Source organism: Hibiscus syriacus, unplaced genomic scaffold, assembly GCF_006381635.1.
Source record: "Hibiscus syriacus cultivar Baekdansim isolate YM2019G1 unplaced genomic scaffold, ASM638163v2 tig00005294_pilon, whole genome shotgun sequence".
In the NCBI taxonomy this organism is placed as follows: domain Eukaryota; kingdom Viridiplantae; phylum Streptophyta; class Magnoliopsida; order Malvales; family Malvaceae; genus Hibiscus; species Hibiscus syriacus.
Window position 1 is genome coordinate 731,367 of NW_024062052.1, and position 20,005 is coordinate 751,371.

The 20,005-nt window shown below is 33.6% G+C and overlaps 1 protein-coding gene across 1 annotated transcript; it reads right to left on the reverse strand.

Annotated features, from left to right (window-relative positions):
- Nucleotides 1-559: 559 nt before the first annotated feature.
- On the reverse strand, nucleotides 560-3,424 carry LOC120199080 (RNA-binding protein 2-like). The gene is made up of 6 exons (XM_039200285.1): nucleotides 3,204-3,424; nucleotides 2,400-2,536; nucleotides 2,020-2,308; nucleotides 1,835-1,896; nucleotides 1,625-1,706; nucleotides 560-1,077 (listed from the first exon to the last, which is right to left on the reverse strand). Exons 1-6 carry the CDS (start codon nucleotides 3,289-3,291, stop codon nucleotides 977-979), a joined length of 759 nt encoding a protein of 252 aa, XP_039056216.1. The 5' UTR covers nucleotides 3,292-3,424; the 3' UTR covers nucleotides 560-976.
- Between the last annotated feature and the right edge of the window lie 16,581 nt (nucleotides 3,425-20,005).

The window sequence follows — 20,005 nt, forward strand, 5'->3', positions numbered from 1 at the left end:
TTGTTTTACAATTAAAAAATTTAAAATTACATGGATAATAATAAAAATAAGTATGGATTTCTTTTAATTCATGTGTACGAATTTCATTGGCTACAAAAAGCCAGCCAGATTAGATTAGATTATAATGAGTACACATCAAACTTGATGTGATATTCATCGATTAGATTAACGGTTTTAATAACAAAAGGATCTAATTGATACGGGCTGATCTGATAATTTAGGATCTAATTAGAACATTTTAAAATATAGAATAATATAGAATGAAAGTCATAGTTGGGGGACGACTGGTGCAATTAACTCCAAAAGAGGAAGATAAAAAAATCATGAATACGATGCATATATATATATGAACAGCTAGAAGAATTCAGACCCGCCACTCATACTAATTGCAATCACCCAACTGAATAAATTTCAAAGTGAACTGTAAAAATGGGGTTAAAGATATCAGGTTACTTAAACGACACAGTATGGGAATTTAAAACCTGAGTGTCTTACAAACTAAAGTATCTAAAACAAATATCACAATGGACATAATTATCTCCAAGGAAAACAATTAACATTCACAAACTAAACATTAACCGTACGATTACATTACTAAAACACAGCAGTTTTTGGCGTAGGCAAATTAACATCCAAGCATCAGATGCGAAAAACATTTATTCCTCTATTTGAACACTAAAATAAAATGCTACTACGATCTATACCACAAAAACCATTTTAGTTATTGTACAACACAGCTTCCTGGAATGTGCAAGCAATTCAAGAATTTCTGGATCCTCCGTCTCCTAAATTTCTGCGTATCTCTAGTGCCAATAATTAGCTGGATTCAGCAATTTAGGTTGCAAGTAACAAAATATACTATCCAATTAATGTGATCACTCCTCATAACCCAGCCATATATTAGAAAGGATGTGATCCATGAAAATTGGCTTAAAGATGACTTGCATACAGCCTAGTTGTCTCCAGAATGTGACATTCACCTTCCGCGAGCTCCAGGACCTGACCTTGGGCCTGGGTTCCGGGAAAACTGAAGTCTCAAGTAATTAGAATCAGGATCGTGTTCATCAATTTTATAACCTGCACAGTTCAACAATAAACTCAAATTGAGAACTTGAGAAAGCATTAACACAAATGCACCTGTCAGCCAATGTGATTGACTCAACGAATGGAATGTTAAGTTCAAACTTCTATTTTCAATTTCGTGTTCACTTTGTAGCAATCATTCTGGAGAAAAATGGTTGAGCATGCATATTTCTGCCTGCATAAGGCTGACATCCTTTTATAATCATTCATGCATGTCAAAAAAGAAAACACACAGACACAACCCGACAGAAACTAGAAACCAACGCATAAAAGAAAATTAGCATAGTATAAAAAAGCTACCTTTCTCATTTTTCTTCTTCATTTTTTTTCTTTTTGAATTGGATGGATGGGAAATTCAAACTCTACTCTTTGAGAAGGGGATATATACACTTACTGCTCGAGCCAAATGCTCCAGTGCATCAATACCATTTAAAGAGTTGATTATTGTTTCCTATCGGTTCTTAAGAGAACAATCCATGTCTCATTTTCCACTGTCGAGCTAACTTCTATAAATGTCAAAATTAAAAGAAGAAAATATCACCTTGCAAGGCACTCATTGCAGTTGCTGCACAGGCAGGACTTGAAAAATCAACAAAACAAAGGATAAGAGGATCTCCACCACGCTGCATTGCCAATGCATCATTTTTTAGCATTCAATGAAATAGTCATGAGAATTTCAGATGCAAGAAAACACGAAGGAAGTCATGCTACAGGAGAAAAATTAAATGTTAGACAATGGCTAGTCACTCACATGTCGAAAATCTTTGCTCACTAGTCGTACTTCTTTATATCCCACAAAAGGGCGAAAGATATCTAAAGCCACAGTCAAGGAATGTGAACTGATAGACAGAAACAAGGTAATAGAGCTAAAATATGGTACCATAAGAGTTAGGCATCAACAAATCTTATCAAGTATTACATCATTAAATAGGATACGTGCTACTTCCCTCCTTGTGCTGTCAGAAGGAAGTCCCTCAACATATAGAGTATTGGTAGCATCTGGAGGTAGAGGTATAGTATCCCGACCTAACCTTGACATGGCATCCACCGGAAGATGATTACCATAACCTACATTTCGGTCATTTGGCACCAGATCTGAAGCAGCAGTTCCAGAACGACCCGCCACAGGAGGATCAGCTATTGGATGAGCAGGCATTGAACCAAAAACAGGCTTTCCCAACCCACCAAATGTACTTGGTTTTCCAGAAGGAAAAGAAGAAAGTTGCTAAAAAGCAATTTAATAAATGCTTCAGAAAACAAAAATAGAGATACATGGTGAGGAATAAATAAGCACAAGTAAAGGTTCAAGATGGTACCGCACTCTGCAGATAGCGATCATATGCTGAACCAATTGTTTTTGTATCCTTCACAGAGAGATGTCCACCCTGATCACCATCTCTAGCCAAATAATTATGCATCCCATGAGCTGGATGTAGCCCAGAAGGTGGATCATCTGTGTAGTTGAAAATATAAAATATAGGTGAAACTCTTTTTTCTTAAAGCAGATAATAGTTTTCAAAGAGACGCAGAAGTGAGACAAGCATATTTCTAAATTCTTCATGAAGAAACCAAAAGACAAAGATAAACATTCCACACAGTGAATGGCCAAATGCAAATCTGAATAAAACTGGCAGCTACTTACAGTGGAAAAATAAATAAGCTCAAAGAAATTAGTCAAACAAAGGTCAATTTGGAACTTTCTTTTAATATAAATAAACAAAAAGAAACCTGTATTGAAACAGCAAGAGTTATCAAGTTTGCAAAGGCCAAAAGAAATGTTAAAAAACACTATAACTTAGGTTTTCAAGTTTCAACAATAACCCATTCCTTATCTGACAACCAATTGCTACCTTAAAACTAAGGTTCTGCAATGAGCATTGAACTGACTACTTCAAAATAAAGCATCTAAAATCTCTTTAGCATTCATTCTCATTGCAGAAAAGAAAATCACCCAGCAGGCGTGCTCAACAAATAAGGTATCTAAAGCAAAACAAAACCTAATATTAAGACCAATACATAATTTCCAAACAAAGTTTGAAGAAAATTCTACAAATCTAATCGAAATAATCTGCCAAGCATCTAAGCTAAAACAAAAATTGAAGGAAAAACAAAGGGATTACCATATTCATTACGAGGTCGTTTAAGCGTCCCACTGGAAGACATCATCGAAGAGGTTGGCTGACGCCGATTCCAGTAACCGTCTGCCATCCCTGGTTTCTTGATTTTCCTATGCAAGGAAAAGGTAATTCGATTTTTTTTATTTCCTAGTAGAAAAAAGAAAAATAAAAGGACTTCAATTGGAAGACAACGAAGACCTTTAGCCTGAGATTGGCGAAACCCTAGCTTGCCTAAACATAAGTAGTTCAAAATTAATAATTCATTGAAAAATAATAAACTTCGGATCAATGATACTTCAGCCCGAAGCCAAACATAACTGTAGGTGAGCCCAAACGGAAATAATACTTGTTTCATTCTTATTTAGTAAATAAATTTTAAATAAATTTTGAATCTTATATATTTTTAAATTTTTCTAATATTTTTATGTATATACTTTTTATAATTATTATTTAAAGATATTAAAATAAAAATTTTAATTACAATTGATAGAATAAATGAGATATTATCTATTAATTTTAATGTATTATATTATCTTCTTAATAATGACTAAAATAACTAATGGCGAAATATCTATTTTAAAATCTGAAATTTAATATTTATTTTATAATTTTTGAATATTTAGTATAAAAATGTTTTAAAATAATATAATGACTATTTTTTAATTTTACCCTCCAAAATTGTGGTCCTATACAAATAATAGTAGTTCAATTACTATTAATCTTTGTACCATGTATAGGCTTCAATTTATGTTCTTTAATTTGAATATTTCAAGTCCTCGTAGTTTAATTATATTTTTATTGTATTGTTCGAGTCAATAGTGAAATTTTAAAATTCAAATATATATATATATATATATATATATATATAAATTAACATTAATTAAATTAAAGTATAAAAATTAAATTCATAAATGATTATTCTATAAAAATGACTGAATTCAATCAAAATAAATATTATTTGTTGTAACATAAAAAATATGTGATATGTTACGACCGAACTTAAATTTAATTTTTAACCTCTATTGTTTATGTTATATCGACAGAAGTTAGTTTGGATACATGTATTAATAAAGAATAGGGTAAAATATGAAAATGGTGATAGGATATTGCTTTATTAAGTCTCTCGATTATTAAGAGTTATAAAATGGTCATCCGATTATAGAGTGTTGTTTTATTTAGTATATCGACTATTCATTATATTTTAAACTTATCTTTTTTTGTTAAAAAATGGACAATCGTCTAAGTTGACCGTTAACATGATGACTAAAATATAGTAGCTGTTTGAGATTTTAGTATCATATTTTATCATATCACAATCAACAAGTTAACGTTCAACTCAAAATGCAGTAAAACATTTACCAGAAAATGATGAGTTTAGAACATAATAAATAACTGAGTAATCATTTTATAACTTTTAATAATCGAAAGACATAATAAAACAATATGTTATAGTCGGGAATCATTTGTATACTCTACCCTAAAGAATATCATTCCACTCAACCATCATTCGATATTTATTATATATACACATACATATATCCATGGATAAGTAGTGGTATCCCATTACATATTGATTATGTCTTATGAGAAGATTAAAAGCTAAATCCAGCAAGACAGCGTAAGTAGAGGCAAAATGGGAATTGTAGATTTATTCCCCCTTCACTTCAGCACCATATAGTGCTTTAATTTCTTCAACATCGTCATAGCTGCCAAGAAATATGGGAGACTGCTCGTGTATCTTTGTGGGGATCAAGTCAAGTGCCTGCAAAAATAGATCTGATTAACATTTGTAAGACATTAGTTTGCAGGCTACAACAAAACCATAAGCATTTCTTTACCATGGCTAATATGATTGTTTTATCAGTGTCATTAGATCAGCTTGATAATAAAATGGTTTGATGTAAATACCCTTTGCTTGTCGGTGAATGCCTGACCTCCTGCTTGTTCCATCAAGAACGACATCAGAAAGACCTCGTAGAGAACATTATTTTACATAGATTGCTCAAAATCAATAAGAAAGTAAGCCTCATTTGTAAGTGAAAGTTGTCTTGGATCCAACATATTTAACAAGCTCTGCATTACGCATCGTAGCTTCCCGTTGGGGCTCTTCTTATCTGCAGGGTACAAGAAGATACCGCCGTGTAAAGAACCATGAAAACAAAGTAAAAGATATCTTTTATTCTCTCTTTTTACAGCAGTATACTTACATGTTTATATAGGTACACTGTAACTATCTATAATCCTAGCTGACAAGTCTAACGGATAACAACAACTTCAACAAACTCTCAACTGCTTCCTAACTACACAACAACTCTACAACTGTGGCACAACAGTATTGCTTCAACCACCTATATCTCTAATATTCTCCCTACTTTCTTTTCGTTCTTTATGGTCAAACGAAAACACTTGGACTTTAGATCGAAATTGCTCAAATGACGGTCTGGACAACGTTTTAGTAAACCCATCTGCAACTTGGTTACTAGCTGAGATATAGTTAACGATCATATGCTTAGTAGCAACATTCTCTCGCACAAAATGCATGTCAAGTTCTATATGCTTAGCCTTCGCATGATATATTGGATTGCTACTTATGGCCACAACACCACTGTTATCACACCAAATAACCGATACTCCTTGTCTTACAATCCCCTTATCCGAAAGAAGTGCATCGACCCAAGTCACCTCTGCTGTTGCATCAACCACACTGCGATATTCAGTCTCCATGGCGGACCTTGAAATCATCTTCTATTTCTTAGAAGCTCAGGCACAACATTATCTCCCACAAATACACAATGTCCAGAATCGACTTTCTATCATCAAGGTTACCACCCCAATCTGTATCAGCAAACGACACTACCTTCACATTCACGTCATAGGGAGATATCACCAAGCCATAATCGAGTGTGCCTACAAGATAACAGAGTATGTGTTTAACAACAACAAGATGACCTTGACGTGGTGCATGCATGTACTGGGATACTTAATTCACACTAAAGGTGATATCAGGTCAAGTATGACACGCTTACAACAATGCTCCAACAATGCTAAGATACTTCTTAGCATCACATAGAAGTTCACCAACATCATATTGAAACTTGCTTAGAATCATAGGTATTATCATAGGACTGGCTTTATCCATATTAGCTTTCATCAAAAGTTCAAGAATAAACTTACGTTGACTCAGCACTAGAGATCCACCACACCTTTTTACCTCAATACTGAGGAAATAGTCCAGCTCTCTAAAATCTTTTAATGAGAATGCAATACTCAACTGGCGAACCATATCATCAACTTTAGTACTTGAACTATCAGTAACAACAATATCATCAACATATACTAATATATATGTATAAACACCATCGTTATTGCGAATAAAAAGTGACGTATCAACCCTTGATTATGTAAACCCTAGTTGAAGCAAACATTGTTTCAATCTAGCTTGCCAATTTCTAGGTGCTTGACGAAGACCATACAACGCCTTGTTCAATTTACATACAAGTTAATTGTCATCTTCAACATATTGCTCGAACCCTGGTGGCTGCTGCATGTAGACATCCTCATGCAACTCTCCATTTAAAAATGCATTGTTTATATCAACCTGACGTAGCTGCCACTGTCTTGCCACAACCAGAGACATGACATCATGAAGTGTAGCAAACTTAATCAATGAATTGAAAGTTTCAGTGAAATCTTGCCTTAGTACTTGAGAGTGACCTTTAGCAACCAAGCGAGCCTTGTATCGATGAATTGAACCATATGGATTAGTCTTCAATCTGAACAACCACTTACATCCTACAACTGACCGCCCATGAGGTAACTTCATCACACTCCATGTACCATTACGCTGAAAAGCATCAAACTCAGCATAAACTGTTGCTTTCTAGTTGGGAAACTTCATTGCATCATACATATTGGTCGGTTCCTCCACATCAGAAGTCATTACATATACTTTAGGCCTGAAAACGCCACACTTGCTCCTTGTGAGCTTAGGATGAGTATTCACAGCAGGTGCAGTAGACACAAAAGGCTCTTGCACAGTAGTACCACCACCGTGCACATCAGTCTAGTTATCAAGAACCATCACCTCATCAGAACTCACTACAAGAATAGAATCATCAACTATTTCCAGTGATTCACTCCCTGAAGTATCCTGTACAGAACCATGCAGTTCACCATCAGCATCCAGAGTGTCTGTCACTGCTGAATATCTCTCACAATCTCTAGATCAACTGGCTCTACTATAGAAGTACCAATTACACCTATTGTATGAGGTTTATTAGCTAAACATGCAAACAGAAAAAATAGACTCATCAAAAACCACATGACGAGAGACACATAAATCCTCCTACTCGAAAAAAGACAAAGATACCCTTTGTGTTGAGAGCTATAACCCAAAAACGTGCAGACTTGAGATCAAAACTCAAACTTATGAGTTTGAAACAATCTTAAGTGAGGAAAATACTTGCACCCGAACACTTTCATCGAAGCATAATATGGTTTCTTCCCAAACAGCTTATCACACGGCGACACACCATCCAACACTTTTGTTGGTAGCCTATTAATAGTATAAACAATAGTCATGGCAACATATAACCAATATTGCATGGGCATAGAGGCTTGAGCTAACAAGACTAAAGCAAGTTCAATGACATGTATGTGCTTTCTCTCCACAACTCCATTTTACTCAAAGGTGTGAGGACATGTAAGTCTATGATTAATCCCATCCTGTAGCAGAACCTGAGACAAACTCTTGTATTCTTCACCCCAATCACTTTGAATCGATTTAATGGGAACACCAAACTTAGTCAACACCAATTTTTGAAATAACCGAAACACCAATACAACTTGAGATTTGTTTTGTAGAAAATAAATCTATGTATGTCTAGAATACACATCAACAAATATCAAGTAATATTTAAACCCTTTAGAAGCAACATGAGCAGGACTCCAAAGATCAGTGAATACTACCTCAAAGGGAGCATGATAAATAGAAGTGGAATAGGAAAATGGTAACTTATGACTTTTGCCAATACAACAAGTATCACATTTTTCATTAACATTCGAAGGAATCGATACATCAATGACCTTACAGGCTCTTACTACAGTATTATAGCTGGCATGACCTAACCTTCTATGCCAGACATCATATATACTAGAACTATGATCATCAGCAAGATTAGATTGAGCTTTATTACAAACACTTGGCGAACCGAACTCTGAAAACATATACAGACCATTTTTAACCTTCCCTGAAAGTAACACTTCACCAGTAGAGCTATCACGAACATAACACCCATTTTAGTGAAACTCAAAGTAAACTCCATTGTCCCCAGCACACTATAAAACTGAAAGCAAGTTGTTTGTTACACCAGGCACATGCAGAAGATCATTCAAAAGCAAATGATGAGAGGATGAAGGTAAAATAACATTGCCAACCATATTAACTTTTAACGACATACCATTACCCACAACTAGATTACCTGGACCAAAATACTCAGCCCGTTAAGTGACTTTAACATCCTCAATACCGGGTTAGTGACCAAATTGTAAAATTTTAGAATTTGGTGATAAAAGTTAAATAGTTCAATGATATATTTCAAAATATTTCCTAAAAATTATTAGTAATTATCAAATGAATTAAAGGGAAAAATTGTCTTTTAGCAAGAAAGATATTTCCCTCCTTTTATACGAATGATTCACGTGGGGGAAGAGTTATATTCTTCTTTCTTTTCTTCATCTTCTTCTCCCCGTGGAAGCTAGGCAAAAGTAAGAGTTTCTTTGTTTGTTGATTATTTGCTAATTTAAAGTTTAGGTTTTGATCATTAGATGATAACTAAGCTTAAGGAAAGCTTAAGTTATCTTAAAATCAAATGATAAAGGAGTTAGAGAAGATTAAAGATTTTGAGTTCTTGAATGAAATCTTGGAATAGAGTTCATAATTAGAAGTGGAAGTCAAATTTGACTTGTCATAAGTGGAATTAAGAGATGTGAAGTGATAGAATTGAAATTAGAACATATTGAAAATTTGGGTATAATTCTCGATTCTATATGAAAGGAATTGTGAGGTTAAAGATGGTTTATATAAATATAAGTTGGTTTATGTAATGGTAGTTTGGTTTAATAACAAGATAGGAGTTTAAAATAGAAGAATTTTCGTGCATGAACAATGATTTTCTGGGCAAAATTTACAGATTTCAATAGGGGTACCAATACCCTAGGGGGAGGTACCGATACCCCCTATAGGAAAAATGAAATTTTGGTTCATTAAATTAGCTTAAGTTATTAACATCAAGGGTTTAGGCTTCTGATAATCATCTCAGAAATTATATTTATGTAGATACAGAGCCTAAACGAATTCCGGAACAATCGAAGGATTAGGATTTATTCAAAGCAAGCAAGGCGAAGGTGAGTGCAATTTAATTGTACTTATGCTATCGAAAAACATTGGCTTGCGATGAGCCAGTGACGAAGTTACTATAGTAAGAAGTGACTCTTAAAATGTTATACGATTGATATGATTCTTATGAGTGTATATGTTAAATGATAGGTATGAGTACATGTTAGTGTGATTGTGAAAAGGTAGAAATGAAACAAGAGATGATATAAGAATCTATTATAAGATATATGATATGAAAATATGATAGTGAGCTATGTGAAAGAACTATGAAATATATGAGCTTATATGTGCTATGTGATGTATATATATGTTTATGTGAAACCATGCAAAGTGATACGAGCTATGTGAACATAAGTGACATGAATTACATGAAAGTAAACTACGTGATTATATACACATGTGATATGTGACAGAAAAGGAGAAATATGGGATTAAAAGAGAAATGATATGAATAAGTGATGTGAATTTGTGAACATAAGTGTTGAGTTAATCGATCGATGGAATCTGCCAAGATGGGGGTGAATTGGCAATTAAAAATTTGGGGGAAGTTTTTGCAGAAAATTAAAAGTAATTGCACAACGATTTAGAGTGGTTCGACTTTCTCAACAAAAGTCTACGTCCACTACCTTAGCTATCCACACTAAGGATTTTCCACAAATTCACTAATTTGTCTTTCTTTTGAGAACAAAGAGTAACCTTACAAATCCCTCAAGAATTATACCCCAAATTCTTGAGAACACTCTCTCCCAAAGAGAACAATACAAATTTTGCAAACTTACAAGAAAATCCTCACAAGGCAAGATGTTTGCGTAATTCTAGAACAAAGAAATAACACTCAAGAATAATACAATTAAGCACAATAAGTGTTCTTGAAAGCAAAAATGGATATTAAACGAAATTTGGCTTGAAATTGCTCAAACTTGAGGTTTGATGCTTTCTCTTTGATTCTCTCTTCATTCTTGTTTCTTTTTGTTTCTTGTTGTTGATCAATGGCTTCTAAGCTTGCTTAAATACTCCTTCAATTGATTCTGAATGTTGGGGATGATTAGTGGAGTCAATAGAGTAGTTTAAGTGTGAAAATAATTAATAAAACAGGTGGGAGCATATGGTGCATCGATGCATAGGGTTAGTGCATCGGTACATTATGTGTAAAATTCAAATATTTCGATCGTTGGAAGACTTAGTGCATCGGTACATTGAGGGTACATCGATGCATAAAATACATTCGGTGTTTTAAAATAGGTTGAGTGCATCGATGCATAGCTTGTGCATCGGTGCATTGAATGCATTCGATGTTTCTATTTGTTCAAGAGTGCATCGATGCATAAAAAGTGCATTGGTACACTAAATACATTTGAAATTCAATTTAATTGAGAGTGCATCGATGCATGGACTAGTGCATCGATACATCTCTTTGAAAATTGAATTTTTGGCTCATTTTTTGTTCGAAATACTTTGTGAAAATTGTTTCAAAAACATTTTAAGATTAAAACGCAACTTTACACTTTAGTAAGGATTGAAATTGAACTTTGAAAGACTTGGAGTAATATTTTGATATTCGAATAAATATATCGAATATACTTTAGAAAATCTTTTGTAAAATCTTAAAATTCATTTAACTTAATTTGTTATATAGAAACATCAAAATGTTTTTTAAAAAAACTCCCCCTTTTTGATATAATAAAACATTTTAGTAATTTTAAGATTTTCTAATAAATTTTGAAATCAAGTTTTGAAATTACTCCCCCTTACTTTAACACTTCTCCCCCTTTTTATTAAATCAAAAAGACTCTAAAACGTTTTTAAACAAGGTTTTGAAAAATTAGCCAATTGATATTTAGAAATTTAAAGCTTAAGCTGCTAAGATCACAATCAAGAGAAATGTTAGCCATTAGTAGCATAATTCAATATTCACACATAAAATGTGTAATGGAGAATTGGTCATATATGTCTAAATGATGCAAAAATTAAGATTAAAATTCAAACACACCAAATATGTATTAAGTTCAAATATCCAAGCATCCAAAACATAAATCCAAACATATAGTCATCCAAAATCAAACAACTAAAGAACATCAAAATGTTTATCAATCCAAGTTCTAAATCGAAGAAAGCATGGCAAATAAAGATCTACTCCACCGGAGGATCGGGAGGAGGAGGATAATGTGCTCGTACTTCAAGAGTGAGAGCATCCATACATTCACGCATCTCCCATTGAAACTCAGTCAGTTGAGATTCCATGGAGGCAAACCTCATATCAAATGATTCCATAAATGAACGAAAATATGGAGGCATTTGTTCCTCTTGCTGTGCTGGTTCCGGAGCAGGCTCATCGTATGGTACGCGATCGTCAATGTCTTGCATAAGCTGTTGAAGCTCGGGATCATCGTCAGCAGCTGGTGCCAGAGGAGGTGGAGCACGAGAAGAGCTAGGTGCAGAAGGAACTCGTGAAGAACTAGCTCCCAGAGTTTGTTTATTGGGTCGAAAAACCCATTGACGAGTTTCTTCGTCCCGTTTCCAATAAGCTTTTTTCAAAGAAGTGAGATTGATTTGGTTTTGAAGAGGGATGGGATTGTCAAGAGAAACTCTAAGACTGAGTTTGATAAAAATATTACTAAGTAGATACCCATAAACTAAAGTTTATACATGTTTGGATGGGACTACATTTATGGTATCTACTAGTTCACTAAAAATGATTTGTGGATAATTTACCTTTCTGTTATGCTGGATACAATGTATCCACCATAAATATCTGACACGAAGAGTAGAGTACCTACTTCCGGATGGTCTAAACCACCAAGAGATAATCAAATAAATGAATCGATCATGATGAGACCGTAAAGTACTAACACTAGCATTGGGAAGATATGGATATGCCACAGTCTCTTTCTCATTATATAAACCATTTTCATCTAGCCCAAAGTAAGTAGCGATTGTTTCAGAATCAATATAAATGTATTGTCCTAAAAGATAGGATCTAATTCATATGGTACCACTTTGACGCACATTTTGAACACAAACCGCATTAGAGTAGAAAATGTATACTAACTGATGATAGATAATTGGTTTATGGTGAAAAAGTTTATCAAACTTCCAAGACTTAAGAGTTGGTAGGTATTCAAAGTTGATATCTACCATGGCATGAATAGAGGGAATACATTCTTCCCGGATTTTGTATGTTCGAAAGGAATCTATGTACCTATGGTAGAGTTCTTCTCTATGACGACCAGTCATATTAAAACAGGAGTTTAAAATTGTCATATTAGGATCATTTGAATTTGGAGGTAGAGGAGGAATAGGATTATGACGTCGGTTAGAACGAATCGAAGAGGACCTAGGTCGTTTTAGGTTAGACACGGTAATGAGATAGGTATCCTGCAATTTGAAAAACATGTATGCAATATGATCAATCCCAAAACTCAAGTGAGTCCGCAATAATTTAAGGTTCTCTAAACTGAATCCTAATGGGCAAGATTTTGAAAACTATTTGAAAATAATATTTGAAAAATCATAATACTTATAGTTTTCATGAAAACAACACAATTAAATAAAAACAAATTAATAATTTTCAAAACTTATTAATTTTTTTATTTTTTTTTCGAAATTCAAAGAACATTTTTGAAAAATTGTTTGTTTTTGACAAAATTGATTGTAAAATATAGTTTAGAATCATATTATCATCAATGCCCGATATAATGTTCATCCTAGAACTAATCTAAACTAGTTCTAAAATCAAAATTTGATAAAATAGGGGTTTTTAGAAAAATACCTTGAAAAATTCGGATTTGTGAGAATGAGATGTTGTTTTGCATGATTCAATGATATTAGCAGGATTTGGAGATGTAATGCACGAAGAATCCGACTTGTAACAGTTGTTTTTGAGTCAAATTTGAGAGTAGAGAGAGAGGGATGAACGGTGGTTTGAGAGGTGTTTTAGGGGTTCGAGAAAAATAAAGGAAAACAAGCATTTTATCCCAAAACCCGACAGATGCATCGATGCATGGTAGCTGTTGTAACCATTTTTCGGCGGGGACAATCGTTTAATTGTTTTAAAAACAGTTACGACTTTAATTTTGGAAAATTGAGTGATTTTGGATTAATTTGAATTAAATTGAAAATAGTCACCATCAACCTTTGGGTTAGGTAGGTCGAATACCTAAAAACGTCTTTTAAAAATAATTTTAAGAAAAATCATTTTTAAGACAAAAGTTGGTCTGCATTTACCAAAGATTCGTTTAAAACGGATTCGGGAGTCGGTTACACGTGGGGAAGGATTAGCACCCCCACAACGTCCAAAATTGGTACTGTGTCGCTTATACGTTGTCGTAAATGATGGAAATCCTGAATTGAATATAAAGTTAAAATATGATCCATTTTTTAGAATAAAATACCAATGATATTATTTTGCACGAATAATTCTCGAAAATACCTTCTTTGTCAGTCAAGGTATGTTTTTATGAATTTTCCATTCTGTTTTTATGAATTTTCCATTCGAAAGATCATTATCATATTTCATCAAATTATATATTTAATATAAAAAAATAAATAAAAATAATAAAATAAAATCATGAGCATATTAAAATATTTAATAAACTATCATACACATGCAAATGACCATATTATCATCAATAATTAAATTATACTTAATATTTATATATATGATTTAACATGAACTTATAGGAAACTCACTTAATCAAACCTAGAATTTTGTATTTGAAAATATGTTATTCTAAAAAGGACACGTATAATACTCACACAAATATGTATCATCGCATATGTGAAGGCCTAAAGAACCATCTAACAGCAAACGTCTGGTAGTTAACTCGTTAATTAATGATACTTGATAATCTATGAACGTTTATAAACACATAAATAAAAAATAAAAAACACAAAGTGATGGTCAAAATGAATAGACAAACAAACCTAAAGCTAAAATCATAGAAAGAACAAAGATAAAGTCATAAAGTACAAAAGATCACATTTCATGTACTAAAATTGAAATAAACCTATAAATATACATGGGATTGAATTAAAATGCTTTGAAAATAACGTGCCCAATGTATAAACCAGTAAAAAATTTAAATAACTAAGGCTGAGGGCATAATGAAATGTGCGCAACAAACGGTGTCAGAATTAGAAATTAGGAAAACCTAGATTTCAGAACTAAAATAAATGCGTAAAAATATATAAAGACCAAATTAAAAGATAAAAGAAACTCGACTAAGGACTAAATGAACTAAATAAAAACTAATAATAGCTCTTGTGCGATAAACCCACGCAAACCAAAATGAACTCCCCTGAACCTCAAATAAACGATTGCGTTTTGCTCAAATTAAATAAAACCTAATATTTAACCTAAGAATAAATCAAAACTTGGCCAAACCTACACCTTTTCCCCTTCTCTGCGCCACTTCTTCTTCTCCACTTTTCTCTCCCTACTCATTCCTCTCGATCGAGCGGCTGTCATGGCCATCTTCACAACCTGTCATCGACGAATAATCTCACTCTCCATGGAAACTCTCTCCCTCAAGGCTCTTCTATTTCTCCGGTGATGGACTCAAACCAACGAGGTAAACTAGATCGAAAGCCTCTTCTTATTTTATTTATAACTTACATGGTTTATGAAGACTAACCCTGCCTCTTATCTTTAACGGTGGAACCCGAACAGATACGGAATGGAGCCGTCGAGATTCAATCAATTTTTGCACTACTCAAGTAAATCAGCCTCAAATCCCTTTTCTTTTACTTTATTTTTTTATATTGAAATTTACAGATTTTGTTTATGATTTTCGTATATGGTTGCTTGCTTTAAAGAAAATGTTAGACACTTAATGTACCTCTGATTTTGCTGCTGATTTCGGTTTAAATAAAAATAATAATAAATAAAGAAAATAATATATACCTTTAAAGAAAAACTCTGTTCAGTATTCTATTTTTGCATGAGATTCATCTATTACAACGATTATGCTTTTCTTTAATGGAGGCCGAGTAAACTGTTACAAGATGCTCTCTCTATTTTTTGATGAATATTTTCTATCTGCTTATTTCTGACTGTTGCCCCCTGTTCCTCCCATAGTTCGAATTCCCTCCTTTTATTTCACCAAATCCTCTTCATCGTTGCTTGTTGATGGATTAGGTAAAATTAGGTTTGTTTATTTTAATGTTTAGTGGTTTAAGTGGATGACTAATTTAGTTGTTTTTGGTATTATTTGCATATAAGTGGGAGTGTGGTCGTGTTGGAGCAGTTGGGAAAGATTAAGGCATGGGCATAGTGAAATAAAAAAAATGAAAGAGACATAATATGGTGGAGCATGGAACACGTGAATGGTGGAGTGAGTGGAAAGAAATGTGATAGTGGAAGCTTGGTGGAAAGAAATGAAAATGGTGCTTACAGCTGCCCCTCTTTGCTTATTGATGTGAAACGGGAATGAAGCAAAGATAATAAAGCACCATTTTTCATCTTGGTTTCTTCTTATCACATTGCGAACTCTTCACTGAGAATGTCAATTCTTCTCTTCATGTGAAATCGTTGAGTCCTTGCTGCAAATGATGTTATCTTGCTTCGTTCTCTTGGTTGAGTCTTCATCTTCTGTTCTTCAGGTTATGAGTTCTTCTTATTATGATCTTTCTCCTTTAGGACGAGTTCTTCTCATTATGAACTCTTCTGGAAATTTCAATCCCTCAAGCGAGGCGTCACTGATTCGAAATGTCATGAATCGAGTGATAGGTCAAACAAGCTCTTCTTATTATGAACTTTTTCTACCTCTTTCGGATGAGTTCTTCTCATTATAAACTCTCCATTGGAAACACTGATGCGAAATCGAACAAGTTCTTCATATTATGAACTTCTTCTCTCTCGTTGGATGAGTTCTTTTCATTATGAACTCTCCATTGGAAATGTTGATCCATCTCCTTCTGTGATGGAATTGAAAGGAACAAGTTCTTCTCATTATGAACTTTTCCTTTATGATGAGTTCTTCTCATTATGAACTCTTCTGGAAATGTCAATCCCTCAAGCGAGGAGTCACTGATTCGAAATGTCGTCAATCCCTCTTTCGGATGAGTTCTTCTCATTATGAACTCTCCACTGGATATGTTGATTTGTTTATCTTCTCTTTGAAGATTTTCAGACCTACAAAAAAATTATCATGTGTCAGTAATAATTGTGTTTGAAGTACTCGAAGGTATTGACCCAAAGGTTCTCGAATCTTTTTTGAGATCCATTTCTTTCAATGGTGAAAAATATGGATTGATTCTTTGATGAAGTCGTGAAATGAAATCTTTGTTGGCTCTTTGAATTCCTTTCAGATATTTAACACTTACGAAAATTAATAAGAAACTTGTTTTAAGAGAAGCTCTCTCGAGTGAGATAAATTTTATTTTGAAGGAAAATTGTCTCAAGGGTTTTAAGAAAAACCATCTCAAGTGAGATAAATTTTGTTTCAAAGGAAAATTGACTCAAGCTAGATGAAGTAGGTTTTAAGAAAAATCATCTCAAGTGAGATTCATTTTGTTTCAAGAGAAACTGTATCAAAAACTTGTTTCAAGGGAAACTACCTCAAGGGAGACAAAATTTATTTCAAGGGAAACTGTCTCAAGAGAGACAAAATTTGTTTCGAGGGAAACTGTCTCAAGAGAGACAAAATTTGTTTAAAGGGAAACTATCTCAAGCGAGATAAAATCTTTTGTTTCGAGGGAAACTATCTCAAGCGAGATAAAATCTTTTGTTTCAAGAAAAAACAATCTCGAGCTAGATAAAATCTTCTGTTTCAAGGAAAAACAATCTTGAGCAAGATAAAATCTTCTGTTTCAAGTGAAATTGTCTCAAGGGAGACTGTCTAAAGGGAAACCGTCTCAAGGGAGAAAAAATTTGTTTCAAGGGAAACTGTCTCAAGAGAGACAAAATTTGTTTCGAGGGAAACTATCTCAAGCGAGATAAAAAAAATTTGTTTCGAGGGAAACTATCTCAAGTGAGATAAAATATGTTTCGAGGGAAACTGTCTCGAGAGAGACAAAATTTTTTGTTTCAAGGAAAACCAATCTTGAATGAGATAAAATCTTATGTTTCAAGGAAAAACAATCTTGAGCCAAATGAAATGTATTCTTTCAAGTAAAACAGTCTCAAGTAAGGCAAAGTCTGTTTTAAGAAAAACAATCTCCAGTGAGATAAATCCTCCATATTAAATGAGATTGTCTCAAGTGAGATAAAATTTGTCTGGAAATATTAAATCTGAAGATGATTATTCCCTCTTGCTGAGGATGTCTTATTGTCTTTTAATCTCATCTTCTCCTGAAAGATCTGCAAAAATGTAGTTGGATGCAACTATTATGAATGAATGTTTGATGCAAAGATGCAAATTCATGTAGGTGTAATGCATGACTTTTTTTATATGCAAATGATGTTCTTATGAATGTAAAAAATGTTGATGTAATTTTCCTTTAACTCCAAAATGGGGAACCAAGCCTTTTTCCACTTGATCACTCTTCTATAGGGTTTACTCAAATATCAATGTTGTTTCTTGCAACTTCTGAAGATCTACCCAATCATCTTGTGGTCTTCATTTTCTGTCTTCATTTCGGAGAAAACATTTTCTTTCCCAACTTCTTGCTATGATTAGAAATATGACTGTGTTGTCCTATTTTCAGAGACTATGCATATGACTATGCCAAACTCCGTAAAGATCAAAGGAAGAACTGCGTCAATTCTGATTTGACTCTTGAAACTTGATATCAAGAGGACCTATCAAAATTTTCATGTCACCACATCTAGTCAAACATCAAATGAGCCTCATTTTTAACAACAACCCATCTTTCAACCTTAGTTGATACCACTAGTCTCTTGCTGTTAAGATTTTATCAATTCGTGGAAAGAAATCTTCATCATATCTCACTTCTAACCTTTGGGTTGAAGAAGACAAACTTTATAAATAGAAACACAATATGATCGCAACATTCGTTCAACACCATAATCACTGGTTCGTAAAGCATTTGACAACAAATTCATTATTTCATGTAGCTTCTGCTCAGATTTCTCAATTAGTGATGCTCTTTGCATAGTGTTTGGAGCTTTTATAGGACGTCACTTAAGAACAAAGCTCAGTGAGACCACAAGTGGGATGCTTTAACTGCCAGTATCAAATAACCTGAAAAATACAACTTCCTGATGAACAAAGCAATTATGTATAGTTAGCTCCACTGTCACTGATTTATCATTTTCATTCTTCATACCTTTTTATCTCATTGGAAATACTTTCTCAAATCAATGATCTTGACACATGATGATATTGGCCTTTAGCATGCCCCAACATTTGCTGATTTGAACGTTCAAAATGTATTCAAAATTGTTTCTTGCTAATATGAGCCTTCAAAATAAACTTTCAAAATGCCCCCACATGAATCATTTTTTGTCTGAAATGGGCCTTCAAAATGCCCCAACATTCTATTTCTGGTTGAAATGGACCTTCAAAATATCCCAACCTTTTCATGCTAGTGTGAGCCTTTAATATGCCCCACATGGATCATTTTTTGTCTGAAATGGGCCTTTAAAATGACTCATCCTTCAAGTAAAAAGGTTCATTCTCGATTTCCATTGAATTTGAATCTCATGATTCCCACGAGGTACAACTTTGATAATGCCCCTATTTGTGGATCATTATGGCTCTATTCGTACCCAAATCTGTTTATCTTGAATGTTCTCATTCTGGTGTTACTAAACATCAATTAAGTATCTTCGAGGGATTATCTTCATGTTATCACAAACTTAAGAAGTGATCAATCTTTCTAACATAAATGATTGAGATATGTGTTTCTTCTGAGTAAGGTGGTCACATTCTTGCCTTTTTTCTACATACTGGGATATGTACTCATTTTGAATGAGACGATCATCATCTTCTTATCAGGTTGTTGATAATGTCACAAGAGAGTGTTACAAGTTCTCTCCTCCAGCCCTCCTGATCTTCCTGACCACTTGCTTTCAAGAATGTAAAGTGCTTCCTCATTTTGGCATCGCTCATTATTTTTCTCAAATAGAGGCATAACAGTCCTCAACTTCTTCAAGAACCTTTCTCATTTGAGACTGTCCTATTTGAAAATGTTTTCCTCATTTCTTTATCAAAGAATGAAAGAATTTTGTAAAGTATTGTTTCTTACAGGTTCACAATAAAATCAATCATAAGCATGAGTTTAAATAATATCAAAAGAATCAACAACTCTTTAATGTTTTAAAGTTAAAGTTCTTTGACAAGTATCAAGATTTATGGGTGAGTTTCAGGTTGGCTTTTCTATTTTCTATGGTTACATCTATTGAAGATGTCACTCCTCTCTCACTCTTTGTGAACATTGCCATATACCTCACTTTCTTGACTTGGTATTTTAATCGGATGCGGATAAAATGACGTAACTAGCATAG

Bases quoted from the DNA above. Each gene is read 5' to 3' on its own strand.
- LOC120199080 (XM_039200285.1), bottom strand. From the start codon at position 3,291: ATGGCAGACGGTTACTGGAATCGGCGTCAGCCAACCTCTTCGATGATG. The intron at 2,537-3,203 runs GTAATCCCTTTG...TCAACTACACAG, and splicing joins ACGACCTCGTAATGAATATG to ATGATCCACCTTCTGGGCTA. The intron at 1,707-1,834 runs GTGAGTGACTAG...TTGGCAATGCAG, and splicing joins TGAGCAAAGATTTTCGACAT to CGTGGTGGAGATCCTCTTAT.